Consider the following 21,996-nt stretch of genomic DNA (forward strand, 5'->3'; position numbering starts at 1 on the left):
TGATGAGGCCAGAGGAAGCTGGGAGCCTCTTAAATGATTAAAGTCATTGCTTGGGCTAATTTTCTTGCAACAGGTTTTAATCTTTGCAAATTACATGGGGATCCTACTAACTAAAATGTTCTGGTGGAGAAGTTGGGCTGAAAGATGTTACTGGTGCATTTCAAATCTCCTTTTCACTTTCACATTTTGCATTATTTACTCTCCTGAGGGCTACATTTAAACTCCAGACATTCAGGCTGAATTAATTTCAAAATAATCTAGTGTGATTCTCCCAGGTTCTCCTACAAAGAAGATAGACATTTGCATATATTGGTGTTCCATCTAATAGCCTGATTTTCTGTTTAACAAATAAAATGCCTTTCTTCTAACCCCTGCAAGCTCTTCTGAATTCTCCATGCTTCAGGATGAATCAGGACAGAGTCAGATACTGACACTGAGAAACCACATTTGATGAAAACATCTCTCAGCAACACTGATGTACAGGTCTCTGATGAGCAATTTTCCAATGATGAACATTCTTTCCTTCCGTCATTCATCAGGCATTTATTGAGCATGGTGATTGGGCAGGAGGGATACAGATATGAATCAGACACGGCCTCTGCCCTGGAGGAGCTCATGGGTGTATAAACACATAGCAAAACTGGATGATAAGAGCTGAAATGAGGCGGGTACGGTATTCCAGCAGCCCAGGGTGATGGGCTCTGTCTGCACAACTCAGGGATGGCTTCACATTCAAGGCATGTTTGATCTGAATCTTGAAAATTGTAGGATAGTTCCCAGGCATAGAAAGGGAGAACATCCCATGTTAGAGGCTCGGCATGGGCAAAGGCAAGAAAAAGCAGAGCACATTCAATGTTGCTGTGGATGGAATTTAGAATTTTCAATGGGACCTGAGAGAGATCAGACGTAAGCGTCAGTTTGGGGCAGATAATGGTCATTGAAAATCATGCTGAGAAGTTTGGACTTCACCTTAAAAGCAAAGAGAGGGACTAGGGGAGGTTCTTAAACTGTAGATTTCCATGATGGGGTCTGAATCCCTCTAGCAGCAGACTACAAGGTGTATTGGAAGACAGAGAAGAAAGTAGTGGGCTGTTCCATCGTCCCTGTGAGAAAAGGGGTAGACTTGGTTGCCATGGAGGCATGGAGCCAGGCAGCTGCTGGGGAGGACTTGGAGAGGCAGTTCAGCAGTCTATTGGAAGTAGTGATGGATTAAGTGGAGGTAGTTGTGAGGGGAGATTATGAATCCAGGGCCACCCCAGGCTCTGGGTTTGAAGCAGTCAGTGGGTACCCATCTCTAAACAGCCAACATTTCCCACATCAACACATGATGAGACTTCATTAACATTAGAAGTGCTAGTTGTGACTCCTCCTGGATTAGAGAATTTCCTAAACTGACTATGTACTGGGATTATAAATTCATATGTGTTAAGTATAAAACTTTAATCTTCCCAGAGTACCCCACCTACTGAGATCTGGGGGATTCTGGGATTAGGTGATGCAGTGTTAGTGAAAGAGGCATCTAGTCAGTGACCTCTGGACCAGTAGAAGGAGAGGGAAGCAGCAGCTATCAGGTCACTACACAGGGCAACTTTGTGGAAGAACACCTGTCATGTGAAGCAACGGACTACCTCTCAGGGGTAATGAGATGCCCACCCTCCCCACCATCCCCCCATCACCATTATTTTGAACAGTTAAGCAAATGCCGAGTCCTCTCTTCAAGATGTTATGGAAGGGATTCATGCCCTAGGAAGGCTGTTTTGATGTGTGTTCTTTAAGGTCCAACTTCCTTAAAGTCTATTTGTGCACATGGTTGAAGCCAGAAAGACCTCAGGAGTGCCTGATTGCTGCCCTCAAATATCTGAAAGGCTTCTCTAGGCAAAAGAGAGCAGGATTGTCCCATGTAGCTCTGAGGGAGGTCCAGCTGGAGGGAGATTCAAGGACAATTTACAGAGCAGTTTTCTCATAGTCAGAGATGCCCGGGCATGAGATTGGCCGTTCAAGGAAGAGGTGGGCTCAGAGGACCACTCAGCAGGCCATCAGACATGCTACAGCTCTAAGTGGAGTTAGACTGGATTGTTTTAAGGGCTTACCAGCCCTGAAATTCTTTAATTCTAAGCGCCTGAAGTTAGCATGCCCTGCAAAGGGCTTATTCTACCTAGAAGCCCAGACTGGGCCTACCTTACTAAAAAGCACCATGAACTTGAAAATGAGCTGCACTCCTGGTATAAGGGTCACCATTATCCCACTTTATGGAATTGTTTATCTGTTATCGTCTCCATGACTCTTTCTCCCATCAACCAATAGATGGGAGGGCAGGGCTGTCTTATACTTTCAATGTCTCCAGCACCTAACAGAAAGCCTGAAACAGAAGAGACACCCAGGGTGCTGTCAATTAAATTAAGGAGTCCTTTCTAAAAATTCACAAATATTAACACAAATACCCTGTGTGCCAGGTCTCGAGCTACGTTTGTGGGAGACCCAAAGACGAACAAACCTTACCCTTGATAACTCTTCCTTGCATGCATGCATGCTGATAAAAAACTAATTGTACTAGAGTATTTCAAGGACATTTGAATGTAATAGTCAAAGGGCCCCGCTTAGTTAGAAAATCCCTATAAGAACACTTTTAGGTGGTAGTGCTTCCCAGCTGCAATACACAGACATGCGTGAAGAGGGGTACTCCAGTTTACTCTTCCTCTAGCTTCAGATTTGGGGGAGGAAGGTGGAAATGATTTTTACTAAAACAATTATGCATACTGTATGAAGGGGAGTAGCAATTTCTATGAATATTTGTTAAAACAGGGGGCTTTGATGAAATGTCGAGGTGTTCTGGCTGTATTTCACACTGCCTCAGACTCTGGCATGTGCTATCACTCCTGTTGGCCACTGGGTTCTTTGGTGGAAACACTGGCAAGGCCCATTCGGGAGTCCAAGGGCACACAGGGCAGCGTTCCCACTGGTGGGCGGTCCTGCCATCCCACCCCCGTGCTCGCCTCATCCTCAGCTCAGCATTAATGCATTTTCCAAATGGGGAACATCAAGGATAACAGCAGAGATGAGCATTAAGGCCAGGAGAGAGGAGATTTTCAAGAGCTTGAGGAGACTGCCTGGAAGAGAGCTGAGGGCAGAGCTGAGCCTGCCTAGCCAGGAACCACTGGCTCTTACTTGTGGGATCTAATTAGATAATTTGATACAAGAGGAATAACCCACTCAAAGGAGAACTTATTTGCAGAGCGCATTTCCCAGGGAGCACCACTGATTCTGCCAAAGAATTTCCCAGCACGCAAGGAGGAGGAGTCCTTGACTTTCTCCTGCTCCAACCCCCAGGCACTGGCAGGAAGTCCAACTTCGAGAACCTTTTGTGCTGAGAAGAAAAGGCTGTAATCGGGTGTTTCCTTATGGCTCTGGAATAAAGCAGCTTTTCATTTCCATGTCACATGAGGGGGCAAGTGTGGGACCATCCAGTTTTGAAGGACTGACAAAGCCTTGTTTAGGCCCTGAATATTTTCTTAGTTATTTATTTATTTTTTTTAACATCTTTATTTGAGTATAACTGTTTTACAATAGTGTGTTAGTTTCTCTTTTACAACAAAGTGAATCAGTTATACATATACATATGTTCCCATAACTCTTCCCTCTTTTGTCACCCTCCCTCCCACCCTCCCTATCCCACCCCTCTAGGTGGTCACTAAGTACAGAGGTGAACTCCCTGTGCTATGCTGTAGCTTCCCACTAGCTATCTAATTTACATTTGGTAGTGTGTATATGTCGCTGCCACTCTCTCACATCGTCACAGCTTACCCTTCCCCCTCCCCATATCCTCAAGTCCATGCTCTAGTAGGTCTGTGTTTTATTCCCATCCTACCACTAATCTCTTCATGACTTTTTTTTTTTTTTTTAGATTCCATATATATGTGTTAGCATACGGTATTTGTTTTTATCCTTCTGACTTACTTCACTCTTTATGACAGATTCCAGGTCTATCCACCTCATTACAAATAACTCAGTTTCATTTCTTTTTATGGCTGAGTAATATTCCATTGTATATATGTGCCACATCTTCCTTATCCATTCATCTGTTGATGGACACTTAGGTTGCTTCCATGTCCTGGCTATCGTAAATAGAGCTGCAATAAACATTTTGGTACATGACTCTTTTTGAATTATGGTTTTCTCAGGGTATATGCCCAGTAGTGGGATTGCTGGGTCATATGGTAGTTCTATTTGTAGTTTTTTAAGGAACCTCCATACTGTTCTCCATAGTGGCTGTATCATTTTACATTCCCACCAGCAGTGCAAGAGGGTTCCCTTTTCTCCACACCCTCTCCAGCATTTATTGTTTCTAGAGTTTTTGATGATGGCCAATCTGGCCGGTGTGAGATGATATCTCATTGTAGTTTTGATTTGCATTTCTCTAATGATTAATGATGTTGAGCATTCTTTCATGTGTTTGTTGGCTATCTGTATATCTTCTTTGGAGAAATGTCTATTTAGTTCTTCTGCCCATTTTTGGATTGGACTGTTTGTTTTTTTGTTATTGAGCTGCATGAGTTGCTTATAAATTTTGGATATTAATCCTTTGTCAGTTGCTTCATTTGCAAATATTTTCTCCCATTCTGAGGGTTGTCTTTTGGTCTTGTTTATGGTATCCTTTGCTGTGCAAAAGCTTTTAAGTTTCATTAGATCCCATTTGTTTATTTTTGTTTTTATTTCCATTTCTCTAGGAGATGGGTCAAAAAGGATCTTGCTGTGATTGATGTCATAGAGTGTTCTGCCTATGTTTTCCTCTAAGAGTTTGATAGTGTCTGGCCTTACATTTAGGTCTTTAACCCATTTTGAGTTTATTTTTGTGTATGGTGTTAGGGAGTGTTCTAATTTCATACTTCTACAGGTAGCTGTCCAGTTTTCCCAGCACCACTTATTGAAGAGGCTGTCTTTTCTCCAATGTATATTCTTGCCTCCTTTATCAAAGATAAGATGACCATATGTGTGTGGGTTTATCTCTGGGCTTTCTATCCTGTTCCATTGATCTATATTTCTGTTTTTGTGCCAGTACCATACTGTCTTGATTACTGTGGCCTTGTAGTATAGTCTGAAGTCAGGGAGCCTGATTCCTCCAGCTCCATTTTTCGTTCTCAAGATTGCTTTGGCTATTCGGGGTCTTTTGTGTTTCCATACAAATTGTGAAATTCTTTTTTCTAGTTCTGTAAAAAATGCCAGTGGCAATTTGATAGGGATTGCATTGAATCTGTATATTGCTTTGGGTAATACAGTCATTTTCACTATGTTGATTCTTCCAATCCAAGAACATGGTATATTTCTCCACCTATTTGTATCATCTTTAATTTCTTTCATCAGTGTCTTATAGTTTTCTGCATACAAGTCTTTTGTCTCCTTAGGTAGGTTTATTCCTAGATATTTTATTCTTTTTGTTGCAATGGTAAATGGGAGTGTTTTCTTAATTTCATTCTCAGATTTTTCATCATTAGTGTATAAGAATGCCAGAGATTTCTGTGCATTAACTTTGTATCCTGCTACTTTACCAAATTCATTGATTAGTTCTAGTAGTTTTCTGGTAGCATCCTTAGTATTCTCTATGTATAGTATCATGTCATCTGCAAACAGTGACAGCTTTACTTCTTCTTTTCCTATTTGGATTCCTTTTATTTCTTTATTTTCTCTAATTGCTGTGGCTAGAACTTCCAAAACTAGGTTGAATAAGAGTGGTGAGAGTGGGCAACCTTGTCTTGTTCCTGATCTTAGTGGAAATGGTTTCAGTTTTTCACCATTGAGAACAATGCTGGCTGTGGGTTTGTCATATATTGCCTTTATTATATTGAGGAAAGTTCCCTCTATGCCTACTTTCTGCAGGGTTTTTATCATAAATGGGTGTTGAATTTTGTCAAAAGCTTTCTCTGCATCTATTGAGATGATCATATGGTTTTTCTCCTTCAGTTTGTTGATATGGTGTATCACGTTGATTGATTTGCATATATTGAAGAATCCTTGCATTCCTGGAATAAACCCCACTTGATCATGGTGTATGATCCTTTTCATGTGCTGTTGGATTCTGTTTGCTAGTATTTTGTTGAGGATTTTTGCATCTATGTTCATCAGTGATATTGGCCTATAGTTTTCTTTCTTTGTGACGTCTTTGTCTGGTTTTGGTATCAGGGTGATGGTGGCCTCATAGAATGAGTTTGGGAGTGTTCCTTCCTCTGCTATCTGTTGGAAGAGTTTGAGAAGGATAGGAGTTAGCTCTTCTCTAAATGTTTGATAGAATTCACCTGTGAAGCCATCTGGTCCTGGGCTTTTGTTTGTTGGAAGATTTTTAATCACAGTTTCAATTTCAGTGCTTGTGATTGGTCTGTTCATGTTTTCTATTTCTTCCTGGTTCAGTCTTGGCAGGTTGTGCATTTCTAAGAACTTGTCCATTTCTTCCAGGTTGTCCATTTTATTGGCATAGAGTTGCTTGTAGTAATCTCTAATAATCTTTTGTATTTCTGCAGAGTCAGTTGTTACATCTCCTTTTTCACTTCTAATTCTATTGATTTGAGTCTTCTCCCTTTTTTTCTTGATGAGTCTGGCTAATGGTTTATCAATTTTATTTATCTTCTCAAAGAACCAGCTTTTACTTTTATTGATCTTTGCTATTGTTTCCTTCATTTCTTTTTCATTAATTTCTGATCTGATCTTTATGATTTCTTTCCTTCTGCTAAATTTGGGGTTTTTTTGTTCTTCCTTCTCTAATTGCTTTAGGTGCAAAGTTAAGTTGTTTATTCGAGATGCTTCCTGTTTCTTAAGGTATGATTGTATTGCTATAAACTTCCCTGTTAGAACTGCTTTTGCTGTATCCCATAGGTTTTGGGTCGTCGTGTCTCCATTGTCATTTGTTTCTAAGTACTTTTTGATTTCCTCTTTGATTTCTTCAGTGATCACTTCGTTATTAAGTAGTGTATTGTTTAGCCTCCATGTGTTTGTATTTTTTACAGGTCTTTTCCTGTAATTGATATCTAGTCTCATAGCATTGTGGTCAGAAAAGATACTTGATACGATTTCAATTTTCTTAAATTTGCCAAGGCTAGATTTGTGACCCAAGATATGATCTATCCTGGAGAATGTTCCATGGGCACTTGAGAAAAATGTGTATTCTGTTGTTTTTGGATGGAATGTCCTATAAATATCAAGTAAATCCATCTTGTATAATGTTTCATTTAAAGCTTGTGTTTCCTTATTAATTTTCATTTTGGATGATCTGTCCATTGGTGACAGTGGGGTGTTAAAGTCCCCTGCTATGATTGTGTTACTGTCGATTTCCCCTTTTATGGCTGTTAGTATTTGCCTTATGTATTGAGGTGCGCCTATGTTGGGTGCATAAATATTTACAATTGTTATATCTTCTTCATGGATCGATCCCTTGATCATTATATAGTGTCCTTCTTTGTCTCTTGTAATAGTTTTTATTTTAAAGTCTATTTTGTCTGATATGAGAATTGCTACTCCAGCTTTCTTCTGATTTCCATTTGCATGGAATATCTTTTTCCATCCCCTCACTTTCAGCCTGTAAGTGTCCCTAGGTCTGAAGTGGGTCTCTTGTAGACAGCATATATATGGGTCCTGTTTTTGTATCCATTCAGCCAGTCTGTGTCTTTTGGTGGGAGCATTTAATCCATTTACATTTAAGGTAATTATTGATATGTGCGTTCCTATTACCATTTACTTAATTGTTTCAAGTTGTTCTTGTAGGTCTTTTCCTTCTCTTATGTTTCTTGCTTAGAGAAGTTCCTTTAGCATTTGTTGTAAAGCTGGTTTGGTGGTGCTGTACTCTCTCAGCTTTTGCTTGTCTGTAAAGGTTTTAATTTCTCCATCAAATCTGAATGAGATCCTTGCTGGGTAGAGTAGTCTTGGTTGTAGGTTTTTTTTCCTTCATCACTTTAAATATGTCCTGCCACTCCCTTCTGGCTTGTAGAGTTTCTGCTGAAAGATCAGATGTTAGCCTTATGGGGATTCCCTTGTGTGTTATTTGTTGTTTTTCCCTTGCTGCTTTTAATATGTTTTCTTTGTATTTAATTTTTGACAGTTTGATTATTATGTGTCTCGGCGTGTTTATCCTTGGGTTTATCCTGTATGGGACTCTCTGTGCTTCCTGGACTTGGTTGACTATTTCCTTTCCTATATTAGGGAAGTTTTCAACTATAATCTCTTCAAATATTTTCTCAGTCCCTTTCTTTTTCTCTTCTTCTTCTGGGACCCCTATGATTCGAATGTTGGTGCGTTTAATGTTGTCCCAGAGATCTCTGAGACTGTCCTCAGTTCTTTTCATTCTTTTTTCTTTCTTCTGCTCTGCAGTAGTTATTTCCACTATTTTATCTTCCAGGTCACTTATCCGTCCTTCTGCCTCAGTTATTCTGCTACTGATCCCGTCTAGAGTATTTTTCATTTCATTTATTGTGTTGCTCATCGTTACTTGCTTCCTCTTTATTTCTTCTAGGTCCTTGTTAACTGTTTCTTGCAATTTGTCTATTCTATTTCCAAGATTTTGCATCATCTTCACCATCATTATTCTAAATTCTCTTTCAGGTAGATTGGCTATTACCTCTTCATCTGTTAGGTCTGGTGTGTTTTTATCTTGTTCCTTCATCTGCTGTGTGTTTTTCTGTCTTCTCATTTTGCTTATCTTACTATGTTTGGGGTCTCCCTTTTGCAGGCTGCAGGTTCGAATTTCTATCTATTTTTGGTGGCTGTCCCCAGTGGCTGAGGTTGGTTCAGTGGGTTGAGCAGGTTTCCTGGTTGGGGGGACCAGTTCCCCTGTTCTGGTGGATGAGGCTGGATCCCGTCTCCCTGGTGGGTAGGTCCACGTCTGGGGGCGTGTATGGGGATGTCGGTAGCCTTACTGTGATTCTAGGCCGCCTCTCTGCTAATGGATGGGGCTGTAGACCTGTCTCGCTCTTTGTTGGGGAGAGGGTGTCCAGCACTGTTCGTTGCTGGTCCTTGAGTGAATCTGGGTCTTGGTGTTGAGATGGAGATCTCTGGGAGATTTTCGCCGTTTGATATTACGTGGAGCTGAGAGGTCTCTTGTGGACCAGTGTCCTGAGGTTAGTTCTCCCACCTCAGAGACACAGCCTTGACACCTGGCTGGAGTGCCAAGAGCCTTTAATCCACACGGCTCAAAACAAAAGGGAGAAAAAAGTAGAAAGTCAAGAAAGGAAGGAAGAAAGGAGGAAGGGAGGGAAGGAAGGGAGGGAGGAAGAAAGGAAGGGAGGAAGGAAGGAGGGAATAAAGGAAGAAAGGGAGGAAGGAAGGAAGGGAGGAAGGAAGGAAGGAGGGAAATAGGAAAAGGAGGGAAGAAAGGAAGAAAGAAAGGGGAGAAGACAAAATAAAGTAGGGTAAAATACAGTTATTAAAATAACAAAATAATTATTAAGAAGAAAAATTTCTATTAAAGAAAAAAAAAAATGGTCGGTCTAACCCCAGGACAAATGGTGAAAACAAAGCTACACAGACAAAATCTCACACAGCAGCACCCACATACACACTCACAAAAAGAAAAAAGGGGAAAAATAATAGTATATCTTGCTCCCAAAGTCCACTTCCTCAACCTGGGATATTTCGCTGTCTATTCAGGTTTTCCACAGATGCAGGGCACTTCAAGCTGACTGTGGAGCTTTAACCTGCTGTTTCTGAGGCTGCTGGGAGGGACCACCCCCTCTGTTTGTTCGCACAGCTCCTGGGGCTCAGCCCTGGACCTGGCCCCGCCTCTGCGCGCAGGTCGTCCGAGGGCGTCTGCCCTTCGCTCAGAGAGGGCGGGGTCAAAGGAGTAGCGTTAACGGAGCAGTTGATTCGGGGGCTCTGGCTCACTCAGGCGGTGGTTGGGGGGGCACGGATGTGGGGCGAGTCCGCGGCGGCAGAGGCCGGCGTGACGCTGCACCGGCCCGAGGCACGCCGCGCGTTTTCCCGGGGAAGCTGTCCCAGGATCCCGGGACCCCGGCGCTGGCGGGCTGCACAGGCTCCCGGGAGGGGCGGTGTGGAGAGTGACCTGCGCTCGCACACAGGCCTCTTGGTGGCGGCAGCAGCAACCGTAGCGCCCCACACCCGTCTCTATTGTCCGCGCCGACAGCCGCAACTCGCGCCCGTTTCTGGGGCTCCTTTATGTGGTGCCCTTAATTCCCTTTCCTCGCGCCCCAGGAAGCGAAGAGGCAAGAAAAAGTCTCTTGTCTCTTCGGCAGCTCCGCGCCCGTTTCTGGAGCTCCTTTAAGCGGCGCGCTTAAACCCCTCTCCTCGCGCAGCAGGAGGTAAAGAGGGAAGAAAAGGTCTCTTGCCTCTTCGGCAGCTCCAGGCTTCTCCCGAACTCCCTCCCGGCCCGCCGTGGTGCGCTAACCCCTTCAGGCTGTTTTCGCTCTGCCAACTCCAGACGTTTCCCTGGGATCCGCCCGAGGCTCAGTTCCCAGCCCCGCCCGCCGCGGCGGATGAGCAGACAAGCCTCTCGGGCTGGTGAGTGCTGATCGGCACCGATCCTCCGTGCGGGAATCTCTCCGCTTTTTCCTCCGCACCCTGTTGGCTGTGGTCTCCTCCGCGGCTCTGAAGCTTCCCACTCCGCCACCCGCAGTCTCCGCCCGCGAAGGGGCTTCTAGTGTGCGGGAACCTTTCCTCCCTCTCGGCTCCCTCCCACTGGTGCAGGTCCCGTCCCTATTCTTTTGTCTCTGTTTATTCTTTTTTCTTTTGCCCTAACAAGGTACGTGGGGGGGTTTCTTGCCTGAGGTCTGAGGTCTTCTGCCAGCGTTCGGTGGGTGTTCTATAGGAGAAGTTCCACGTGTAGATGTATTTCTGATGTATCTGTGAGGAGGAAGAGTGATCCCCGCGTCTTACTCTTCCGCCATCTTCTCGCTCCCTCATTGTAGTTTTGATTTGCATTTCTCTAATGAGTAATGATGTTGAGCATGCTTTCATGTGTTTGTTGGCTATCTGTATATCTTCTTTGGAGAAATGTCTATTTAGTTCTTCTGCCCATTTTTGGATTGGGCTGTTTGTTTTTTTGTTATTGAGCTGCATGAGTTGCTTATAAATTTTGGATATTAATCCTTTGTCAGTTGCTTCATTTGCAAATATTTTCTCCCATTCTGAGGGTTGTCTTTTGGTCTTGTTTATGGTATCCTTTGCTGTGCAAAAGCTTTTAAGTTTCATTAGATCCCATTTGTTTATTTTTGTTTTTATTTCCATTTCTCTAGGAGATGGGTCAAAAAGGATCTTGCTGTGGTTTATGTCATAGAGTGTTCTGCCTATGTTTTCCTCTGAGAGTTTGATAGTGTCTGGCCTTACATTTAGGTCTTTAACCCATTTTGAGTTTATTTTTGTGTATGGTGTTAGGGAGTGTTCTAATTTCATACTTCTACAGGTAGCTGTCCAGTTTTCCCAGCACCACTTATTGAAGAGGCTGTCTTTTCTCCAATGTATATTCTTGCCTCCTTTATCAAAGATAAGGTGACCATATGTGTGTGGGTTTATCTCTGGGCTTTCTATCCTGTTCCATTGATCTATATTTCTGTTTTTGTGCCAGTACCATACTGTCTTGATTACTGTGGCCTTGTAGTATAGTCTGAAGTCAGGGAGCCTGATTCCTCCAGCTCCATTTTTCGTTCTCAAGATTGCTTTGGCTATTCGGGGTCTTTTGTGTTTCCATACAAATTGTGAAATTCTTTTTTCTAGTTCTGTAAAAAATGCCAGTGGCAATTTGATAGGGATTGCATTGAATCTGTATATTGCTTTGGGTAATACAGTCATTTTCACTATGTTGATTCTTCCAATCCAAGAACATGGTATATTTCTCCACCTATTTGTATCATCTTTAATTTCTTTCATCAGTGTCTTATAGTTTTCTGCATACAAGTCTTTTGTCTCCTTAGGTAGGTTTATTCCTAGATATTTTATTCTTTTTGTTGCAATGGTAAATGGGAGTGTTTTCTTAATTTCATTCTCAGATTTTTCATCATTAGTGTATAAGAATGCCAGAGATTTCTGTGCATTAATTTTGTATCCTGCTACTTTACCAAATTCATTGATTAGTTCTAGTAGTTTTCTGGTAGCATCCTTAGTATTCTCTATGTATAGTATCATGTCATCTGCAAACAGTGACAGCTTTACTTCTTCTTTTCCTATTTGGATTCCTTTTATTTCTTTATTTTCTCTAATTGCTGTGGCTAGAACTTCCAAAACTATGTTGAATAACCGCTGTGAGAGTGGGCAACCTTGTCTTGTTCCTGATCTTAGTGGAAATGGTTTCAGTTTTTCACCATTGAGAACAATGCTGGCTGTGGGTTTGTCATATATTGCCTTTATTATATTGAGGAAAGTTCCCTCTATGCCTACTTTCTGCAGGGTTTTTATCATAAATGGGTGTTGAATTTTGTCAAAAGCTTTCTCTGCATCTATTGAGATGATCATATGGTTTTTCTCCTTCAGTTTGTTGATATGGTGTATCACGTTGATTGATTTGCGTATATTGAAGAATCCTTGCATTCCTGGAATAAACCCCACTTGATCATGGTGTATGATCCTTTTCATGTGCTGTTGGATTCTGTTTGCTAGTATTTTGTTGAGGATTTTTGCATCTATGTTCATCAGTGATATTGGCCTATAGTTTTCTTTCTTTGTGACGTCTTTGTCTGGTTTTGGTATCAGGGTGATGGTGGCCTCGTAGAATGAGTTTGGGAGTGTTCCTACCTCTGCTATCTTTTGGAAGAGTTTCAGAAGGATAGGTGTTAGCTTTTCTCTAAATGTTTGATAGAATTCGCCTGTGAAGCCATCTGGTCCTGGGCTTTTGTTTGTTGGAAGATTTTTAATCGCAGTTTCAATTTCAGTGCTTGTGATTGGTCTGTTCATGTTTTCTATTTCTTCCTGGTTCAGTCTTGGCAGGTTGTGCATTTCTAAGAACTTGTCCATTTCTTCCAGGTTGTCCATTTTATTGCCATAGAGTTGCTTGTAGTAATCTCTAATAATCTTTTGTATTTCTGCAGAGTCAGTTGTTACATCTCCTTTTTCATTTCTAATTCTATTGATTTGAGTCTTCTCCCTTTTTTTCTTGATGAGTCTGGCTAATGGTTTATCAATTTTATTTATCTTCTCAAAGAACCAGCTTTTACTTTTATTGATCTTTGCTATTGTTTCCTTCATTTCTTTTTCATTAATTTCTGATCTGATCTTTATGATTTCTTTCCTTCTGCTAAATTTGGGGTTTTTTTGTTCTTCCTTCTCTAATTGCTTTAGGTGCAAAGTTAAGTTGTTTATTCGAGTTGCTTCCTGTTTCTTAAGGTATGATTGTATTGCTATAAACTTCCCTCTTAGAACTGCTTTTGCTGTATCCCATAGGTTTTGGGTCGTCGTGTCTCCATTGTCATTTGTTTCTAAGTACTTTTTGATTTCCTCTTTGATTTCTTCAGTGATCACTTCGTTATTAAGTAGTGTATTGTTTAGCCTCCATGTGCTTGTATTTTTTACAGATCTTTTCCTGTAATTGATATCTAGTCTCATAGCGTTGTGGTCAGAAAAGATACTTGATACGATTTCAATTTTCTTAAATTTGCCAAGGCTAGATTTGTGACCCAAGATATGATCTATCCTGGAGAATGTTCCATGGGCACTTGAGAAAAATGTGTATTCTGTTGTTTTTGGATGGAATGTCCTATAAATATCAAGTAAATCCATCTTGTATAATGTATCATTTAAAGCTTGTGTTTCTTTATTTATTTTCATTTTGGATGATCTGTCCATTGGTGAAAGTGGGGTGTTAAAGTCCCCTACTATGATTGTGTTACTGTCGATTTCCCCTTTTATGGCTGTTAGTATTTGCCTTATGTATTGAGGTGCGCCTATGTTGGGTGCATAAATATTTACAATTGTTATATCTTCTTCATGGATCGATCCCTTGATCATTATATAGTGTCCTTCTTTGTCTCTTGTAATAGTTTTTATTTTAAAGTCTATTTTGTCTGATATGAGAATTGCTACTCCAGCTTTCTTCTGATTTCCATTTGCATGGAATATCTTTTTCCATCCCCTCACTTTCAGCCTGTAAGTGTCCCTAGGTCTGAAGTGGGTCTCTTGTAGACAGCATATATATGGGTCCCGTTTTTGTATCCATTCAGCCAGTCTGTGTCTTTTGGTGGGAGCATTTAATCCATTTACATTTAAGGTAATTATTGATATGTGCGTTCCTATTACCCTTTACTTAATTGTTTCAGGTTGTTCTTGTAGGTCTTTTCCTTCTCTTATGTTTCTTGCTTAGAGAAGTTCCTTTAGCATTTGTTGTAAAGCTGGTTTGGTGGTGCTGTACTCTCTCAGCTTTTGCTTGTCTGCAAAGGTTTTAATTTCTCCATCAAATCTGAATGAGATCCTTGCTGGGTAGAGTAGTCTTGGTTGTAGGTTTTTTTCCTTCATCACTTTAAATATGTCCTGCCACTCCCTTCTGGCTTGTAGAGTTTCTGCTGAAAGATCAGATGTTAGCCTTATGGGGATTCCCTTGTGTGTTATTTGTTGTTTTTCCCTTGCTGCTTTTAATATGTTTTCTTTGTATTTAATTTTTGACAGTTTGATTATTATGTGTCTCGGCGTGTTTATCCTTGGGTTTATCCTGTATGGGACTCTCTGTGCTTCCTGGACTTGGTTGACTATTTCCTTTCCTATATTAGGGAAGTTTGCAACTATAGTCTCTTCAAATATTTTCTCAGTCCCTTTCTTTTTCTCTTCTTCTTCTGGGACCCCTATGATTCGAATGTTGGTGCGTTTAATGTTGTCCCAGAGATCTCTGAGACTGTCCTCAGTTCTTTTCATTCTTTTTTCTTTCTTCTGCTCTGCAGTAGTTATTTCCACTATTTTATCTTCCAGGTCACTTATCCGTCCTTCTGCCTCAGTTATTCTGCTACTGGTCCCGTCTAGAGTATTTTTCATTTCATTTATTGTGTTGCTCATCGTTACTTGCTTCCTCTTTATTTCTTCTAGGTCCTTGTTAACTGTTTCTTGCAATTTGTCTATTCTATTTCCAAGATTTTGCATCATCTTCACCATCATTATTCTAAATTCTCTTTCAGGTAGATTGGCTATTACCTCTTCATCTGTTAGGTCTGGTGTGTTTTTATCTTGTTCCTTCATCTGCTGTGTGTTTTTCTGTCTTCTCATTTTGCTTATCTTACTATGTTTGGGGTCTCCCTTTTGCAGGCTGCAGGTTCGAATTTCTATCTATTTTTGGTGGCTGTCCCCAGTGGCTGAGGTTGGTTCAGTGGGTTGAGCAGGTTTCCTGGTTGGGGGGACCAGTTCCCCTGTTCTGGTGGATGAGGCTGGATCCCGTCTCCCTGGTGGGTAGGTCCACGTCTGGGGGCGTGTATGGGGATGTCGGTAGCCTTACTGTGATTCTAGGCCGCCTCTCTGCTAATGGATGGGGCTGTAGACCTGTCTCGCTCTTTGTTGGGGAGAGGGTGTCCAGCACTGTTCGTTGCTGGTCCTTGAGTGAATCTGGGTCTTGGTGTTGAGATGGAGATCTCTGGGAGATTTTCGCCGTTTGATATTACGTGGAGCTGAGAGGTCTCTTGTGGACCAGTGTCCTGAGGTTAGTTCTCCCACCTCAGAGACACAGCCTTGACACCTGGCTGGAGTGCCAAGAGCCTTTAATCCACACGGCTCAAAACAAAAGGGAGAAAAAAGTAGAAAGTCAAGAAAGGAAGGAAGAAAGGAGGAAGGGAGGGAAGGAAGGGAGGGAGGAAGAAAGGAAGGGAGGAAGGAAGGAGGGAATAAAGGAAGAAAGGGAGGAAGGAAGGAAGGGAGGAAGGAAGGAAGGAGGGGAGGAAGAAAGGAAGGGAGGAAGGAAGGAGGGAATAAAGAAAGGAAGGGAGGGAGGAAGAAAGGAAGGGAAGAAGGAAGGAGGGAATAAAGAAGGGAGGGAGGAATAAAGGAAGAGAGGGAGGAAGAAAGGAAGGGAGGGAGGAAGAAAGGAAGGGAGGAAGGAAGGAGGGAATAAAGGAAGGAAGGGAGGGAGGAAGAAAGGAAGGGAGGAAGGAAGGAGGGAATAAAGAAAGGAAGGGAGGAAGGAAGGAGGGCATAAAGGAAGGAAGGGAGGAAGGAAGGAAGGGAGGAAGGAAGGAAGGAGGGAAATAGGAAAAGGAGGGAAGAAAGGAAGAAAGAAAGGGGAGAAGACAAAATAAAGTAGGGTAAAATACAGTTATTAAAATAACAAAATAATTATTAAGAAGAAAAATTTCTATTAAAGAAAAAAAAAAAAATGGTCGGTCTAACCCCAGGACAAATGGTGAAAACAAAGCTACACAGACAAAATCTCACACAGCAGCACCCACATACACACTCACAAAAAGAAAAAAGGGGAAAATAATAGTATATCATGCTCCCAAAGTCCACTTCCTCAACCTGGGATATTTCGCTGTCTATTCAGGTTTTCCACAGATGCAGGGCACTTCAAGCTGACTGTGGAGCTTTAACCTGCTGTTTCTGAGGCTGCTGGGAGGGACCACCCCCTCTGTTTGTTCGCACAGCTCCTGGGGCTCAGCCCTGGACCTGGCCCCGCCTCTGCGCGCAGGTCGTCCGAGGGCGTCTGCCCTTCGCTCAGAGAGGGCGGGGTCAAAGGAGCAGCGTTAACGGAGCAGTTGATTCAGGGTCTCTGGCTCACTCAGGCGGTGGGTGGGGGGGCACGGATGTGGGGCGAGTCCGCGGCGGCAGAGGCCGGCGTGACGCTGCACCGGCCCGAGGCACGCCGCGCGTTTTCCCAGGGAAGCTGTCCCAGGATCCCGGGACCCCGGCGCTGGCGGGCTGCACAGGCTCCCGGGAGGGGCGGTGTGGAGAGTGACCTGCGCTCGCACACAGGCCTCTTGGTGGCGGCAGCAGCAACCGTAGCGCCCCACACCCGTCTCTGTTGTCCGCGCCGACAGCCGCAACTCGCGCCCGTTTCTGGGGCTCCTTTATGTGGTGCCCTTAATTCCCTTTCCTCGCGCCCCAGGAAGCGAAGAGGCAAGAAAAAGTCTCTTGTCTCTTCGGCAGCTCCGCGCCCGTTTCTGGAGCTCCTTTAAGCGGCGCGCTTAAACCCCTCTCCTCGCGCAGCAGGAGGTAAAGAGGGAAGAAAAGGTCTCTTGCCTCTTCGGCAGCTCCAGACTTCTCCCGAACTCCCTCCCGGCTCGCCGTGGTGCGCTAACCCCTTCAGGCTGTTTTCGCTCTGCCAACTCCAGACGTTTCCCTGGGATCCGCCCGAGGCTCAGTTCCCAGCCCCGCCCGCCGCGGCGGATGAGCAGACAAGCCTCTCGGGCTGGTGAGTGCTGATCGGCACCGATCCTCCGTGCGGGAATCTCTCCGCTTTTTCCTCCGCACCCTGTTGGCTGTGGTCTCCTCCGCGGCTCTGAAGCTTCCCACTCCGCCACCCGCAGTCTCCGCCCGCGAAGGGGCTTCTAGTGTGCGGGAACCTTTCCTCCCTCTCGGCTCCCTCCCACTGGTGCAGGTCCCGTCCCTATTCTTTTGTCTCTGTTTATTCTTTTTTCTTTTGCCCTAACAAGGTACGTGGGGGGGTTTCTTGCCTGAGGTCTGAGGTCTTCTGCCAGCGTTCGGTGGGTGTTCTATAGGAGAAGTTCCACGTGTAGATGTATTTCTGATGTATCTGTGAGGAGGAAGAGTGATCTCCGCGTCTTACTCTTCCGCCATCTTCTCGCTCCCCCCATGACTCTTTTTGAATTATGGTTTTCTCAGGGTATATGCCCAGTAGTGGGATTGCTGGGTTGTATGGTAATTCTATTTTTAGTTTTTTTAAGGAACCTCCATACTGTTCTCCATAGTGGCTGCATCAATTTACATTCCCACCAGCAGTGCAAGAGGGTTCCCTTTTCTCCACACCCTCTCCAGCATTTATTGTTTCTAGAGTTTTTGATGATGGCCAATCTGACCGGTGTGAGATGATATCTCATTCAACATATGAATTTTAAGCGGACACATTGTCCACAGCACTGCTCTACATTTTTGTGCACAATCTTAGCACCTCTAACACACTATAGAATTTACCATTTGCTCCCCCTCCTGGCATATAGTCTCCACAAAGACAAAGATCTTCTCCTGTTTAGTCAGTGATATATCTCAGTGGGTGGGAACTGCTCCTGGCATGTGGTAGGCACTCATTAAATATTGGATGGATGGATAGATGGATAACTCATGTCTTTGCAGAGAGCTCTCAAAAGAACTAGACCAACCTGACTCCCCAGAGCCCCTGAAGCTCTTCAGATGACCTTCCACCCCAGGCGATGGGACACCAGCAGCTCTTGGTCTAGTCCACTACCTTGAGGCAGGCGTGGGGTGGGATAAATGGAGGGGAGGGTGTGGCCACTCATCCTAGTGAGGAACAGCGAAGGGGGCAGACTCCGAGGTTCCCAGCCTGGCTCTACCACTGACTGACCATGTGACCCCACCTCTCTAAGCCTCAGTCCCCAGTTCTACAAAATGGGGATAATTATCATCTCCACCGCTCAGGGTTATTGTGAAGAACACTTGAGATTGAGTGTGTGAAGCATTTGACACAGTGCCGGGGACATGGTAAATAAGCCTTGACTGTAACTACTTTTACCTCAGGGCCAAAGCCTGCAGGTAGAGGTAAGGATAGTAATACCACCAGGCTGCTCCCAAAGGTGCTGAGCTCACCAGGAAGGGACTGAATCGAGGAAAGGAAGGCTCCTTTGCAATTTTGGTGAATGGCATTTGGCCGGAGAAGGGGCAAGAGCCCAGAGTTTGCTCAGTGAGAGAGGCTGAGGTCCAGGAAGGAAGACGGGAGGGAGACTGGCCAGTGGCTCCAGCACCAAAAGGTGGGATGGCTCCTCTCTCCGTATCCCACATACGTCCCAAGACGTATACCAGGCGTCCAAGGTGGCCTTACTAGTCTATTCTAGAAGATTCTCCTCTCAGAGCCTTTGGGGAGGGAGCTCTCTTGACCTCATTCTCCACCCTCCCTACAGTCCTAGATGCCCTCACTGAGGTGTGTCTCCTCCACAGCCGTGCTCTTGGCCTCACTCCATTTCTTCCACCGCCTTCCCGGAGGCCACACAGGCTGTTTCTGCCTCAGGGTCCCTGTGTTTCCTGTCTCTAGGGTGCTGAGGGCACAGCTGGGCCAGGGTAGGGCCTGGAAAGTACCATATTTTTGAGTCTCTGAAAGAACACTTCTTAGAGATCTCTGCCCCCGCCTCTGGCGATGCTGAGATTCAGGCCAATCATGGAGTGGTCCCAAGGAACTAGGATTTTCAGAACAGGACCCCAGCCCATGGTTATGGGGAGCAGGACCCAGCCCCTGGGGTAGGAGCATTAGGAGCAGACCAGCATGCCACACCCCAGCCAGGTAGACAGAAGCTGGGGTGGAGCATCTCTGTCCTCTGTCCTAGCAAAGAACTAGGGGCCTGTGAAGAAAACAGAGAAACAAGTTCAGTCTCAGGGAGGAGACCAGCACTTTGAGACAGGGATCCTCGGGCTTCGTGGGAATGCTGACCCCAGACCTCCCGCAGCCTCACAGGATCCCAGACATCTGCACCTACAAGTAATCCCCACCAGCCAACTAGGCCTGAGGCTCCCCCACGCCCTCTGACCCCACTTTCTGCCCTGGCTCCTAGGGAGGCCCCATCCAGAACCGCAAGTCCAAGCGCTGCCTGGAGCTGCAGGAGAACAGCGGCGCAGAGTTTGGCTTCCAGCTGGTGCTGCAGAGGTGCTCGGGCCAGCACTGGAGTATCACCAATGTGCTGAGGAGCCTGGCGTCCTGACCCCGCCGGGAGTCGTCTCACACCCCGCCCCTTTGCTACTGTGTAGCACCTGCTGCCACGTTGCCTGCTGTCCGTGTGGGGTTGTTTGGAGTCTGGGGAACCAGGTTGGTGGGCCCCCAAAAGAGCTTTTTATTTCCTATTCAATTTTCATGGAGTTTATAGAAAGAGGCCGAACGGTGGGTGAGGGTATAATATCATAAACTATTTTGCAACTGTAAATAGGGGACACATGGAAAATATTTATAACTGACAATAAAATACTATTGGTTAAGAAAAGGGATTTTGCAGTTATTTGGTGCTCGGTGGAGATTCAGGCCTGGCTCCTCTGAACTGGGAGTGCTTGTAGCCCAAGATGTGTCCCGGTGTGCTCTCCCTACCCTACATCCCTGAGAAAGGAGGCTCTAAGCCCCTGCAGACAGTGGAGCTTGTTGTGCAAGCTGCTTAGGAGGCCCAGGGCAGCGAGAAGGGCGCCTCAACCTCAGGGCCACCTCCAGAGAGGAGGTTCCCTCTGCCTCTGTGCAGCAGTTACCGCCTCCGGAAGACAGCCTCAAGTCCTCCATCCTGCGAAACCAGGATGGCTCATTGGCCACTGGAGCGTCATCTGCTGGGCTTCAGACACTTGCCTACAACAACTGCCCCGTCCGGTTTCTAAGACCGTTTGCTTCCTCCATGAATCACGGTGCATTAGTTTCCTGGGGAAACAAAGTGCCACAAACTGGGTGGCTTAAACAACTGTCGTCTCACAGTTCTGGAGGCCGGGAGTCCGAAATCAGGCAGTCAGCTGGGTCGGCTCCTTCTGAGAGCTGTGAGGGGGGAATGGGTTCCAGGCCTCTCCCCGAGCTGAGCTTCTAGTAGCCTCAGGCGTTCCTTGGCTTGTAGATGGCTGTCTTCTCCCTGTGTCTTTCCTCCCTCTCTGTGTCATCGCCGCCCCCCCCCGCCTCCCTCTCAGGGCTCGACCCAATCACCTCCTGAACACTAGCCTCTAGCCCCACTCCTGGGAGAAGCAGCTCACACCCAGTCCTCCCGCACAAGGGCCCCCAGCCATGACACAGTGCCACCTGGACAGTGATACTCAAACCTACGTCTATGCCCGGACCTCTCCTCTGTGCCCCAGGCCCAGTCTCCCCCTGCTGATGGGCCCCGGGCAGCTGGGTCGCCGCCCTTTGGACAGTGCTGATCTGATGTGCAGAGAACAGACCTGTCTCTCATCCTCCCAGTCCCACCCTAGTGATCAGCACCACACGCCTCCAGGTGCTCAGGCCAGAGTCCTCCTCTCGTCTCTAACCGCCCCTCCCCACTCCTCACCCCCATATCTTGTCAGTACATCATGACAGTGATACCCCCTAAACAGCTCTGGAATCCCCTCCTCAGGCCTCTTCATTGCTCGCAAGGACCTGCCTCCCCACCTCCCGTCTCCCCTCTCCCACCTTACCTGCCCTCCTCACTGCAATTCTCAAGGGGTCTTTCTCAGATGCAAATATCATCAGAGTTTTTCTGACCTAAAGCCTTCAGCGGGTCTCATCAGAGATGGTAAACGCCGAGCTCAGGCGCCAGCCTCAGAGCTTCCTCCTGTGCTGAGTGCAGAGGCCAAGTGTCAGAAGAACCCGGGTCAGGGGCCTTAGACACAGGGTGGGGCATGGGTGCCAGGAGGCCTGGCTTCCCGGCTGTCCCTCCCACTGGACGTCTATAGCCCCAGTCCACCCTCTAGGGATGTTGGTGTCCTGTGGCTTCTTTCCTTCTTTCCAAGAAGTTTTTCTTGGGGGTGATATTAGTTTGCTGGAGCTTTGACAACAAAGTACCACAGACCAGGTGACTGAAACGACAGAAGTGTGCTGTCTCACAGTCCTGGAGCCCAGAAGTCCAAGATCAACGTGTTGGTAAGGTTGGTTCCCTCCCTGAGGGCTGTGAGGGAAGGTCGTGTGCCAGGCCTCTCTCCTTGCCTGGTAAATAACTGTCTTCTCTCTGTGTCTCTTCCCATCGTCTTCCTTCTGTGTGTGTCTTGTTTCCAAATTTCTCCTTCTTATAAGGATACCAGTCATATTGGATTAGGGCCCATCCTAATGAACTCATTTTAGCTTCAGGACCTCTGTAAAGACCCCATCTCCAAACAAGGTCACATTCTGAGGTACGGGAGGTCAGGACTTCAACATATGAGTGGGGGAGGCACAGTTCAACCCATAACAGGAGAGCAGAGGAGGGAGATGAGCAGACCCCAGCTCCCCAA

At 45.3% G+C, this 21,996-nt stretch overlaps 1 protein-coding gene across 2 annotated transcripts in view; it reads left to right on the top strand.

The window, feature by feature from the left end:
- Window positions 1-20,048, top strand: part of GALNT18 (polypeptide N-acetylgalactosaminyltransferase 18) — a 349,313-nt gene extending 329,265 nt beyond the window's left edge. For both annotated transcript variants that reach the window (XM_059067917.2, XM_067038607.1), the window contains one exon: window positions 19,626-20,048. In XM_059067917.2, coding sequence (XP_058923900.1) covers window positions 19,626-19,772 — 147 coding nt within the window. In that variant the 3' untranslated portion in view covers window positions 19,773-20,048. The remainder of the gene's footprint in view (window positions 1-19,625) is intronic.
- The last annotated feature ends 1,948 nt before the right edge of the window (window positions 20,049-21,996 follow it).

This window comes from Kogia breviceps, chromosome 7 (genome assembly GCF_026419965.1).
Source record: "Kogia breviceps isolate mKogBre1 chromosome 7, mKogBre1 haplotype 1, whole genome shotgun sequence".
Classification (NCBI taxonomy): Eukaryota; Metazoa; Chordata; class Mammalia; order Artiodactyla; family Physeteridae; genus Kogia; species Kogia breviceps.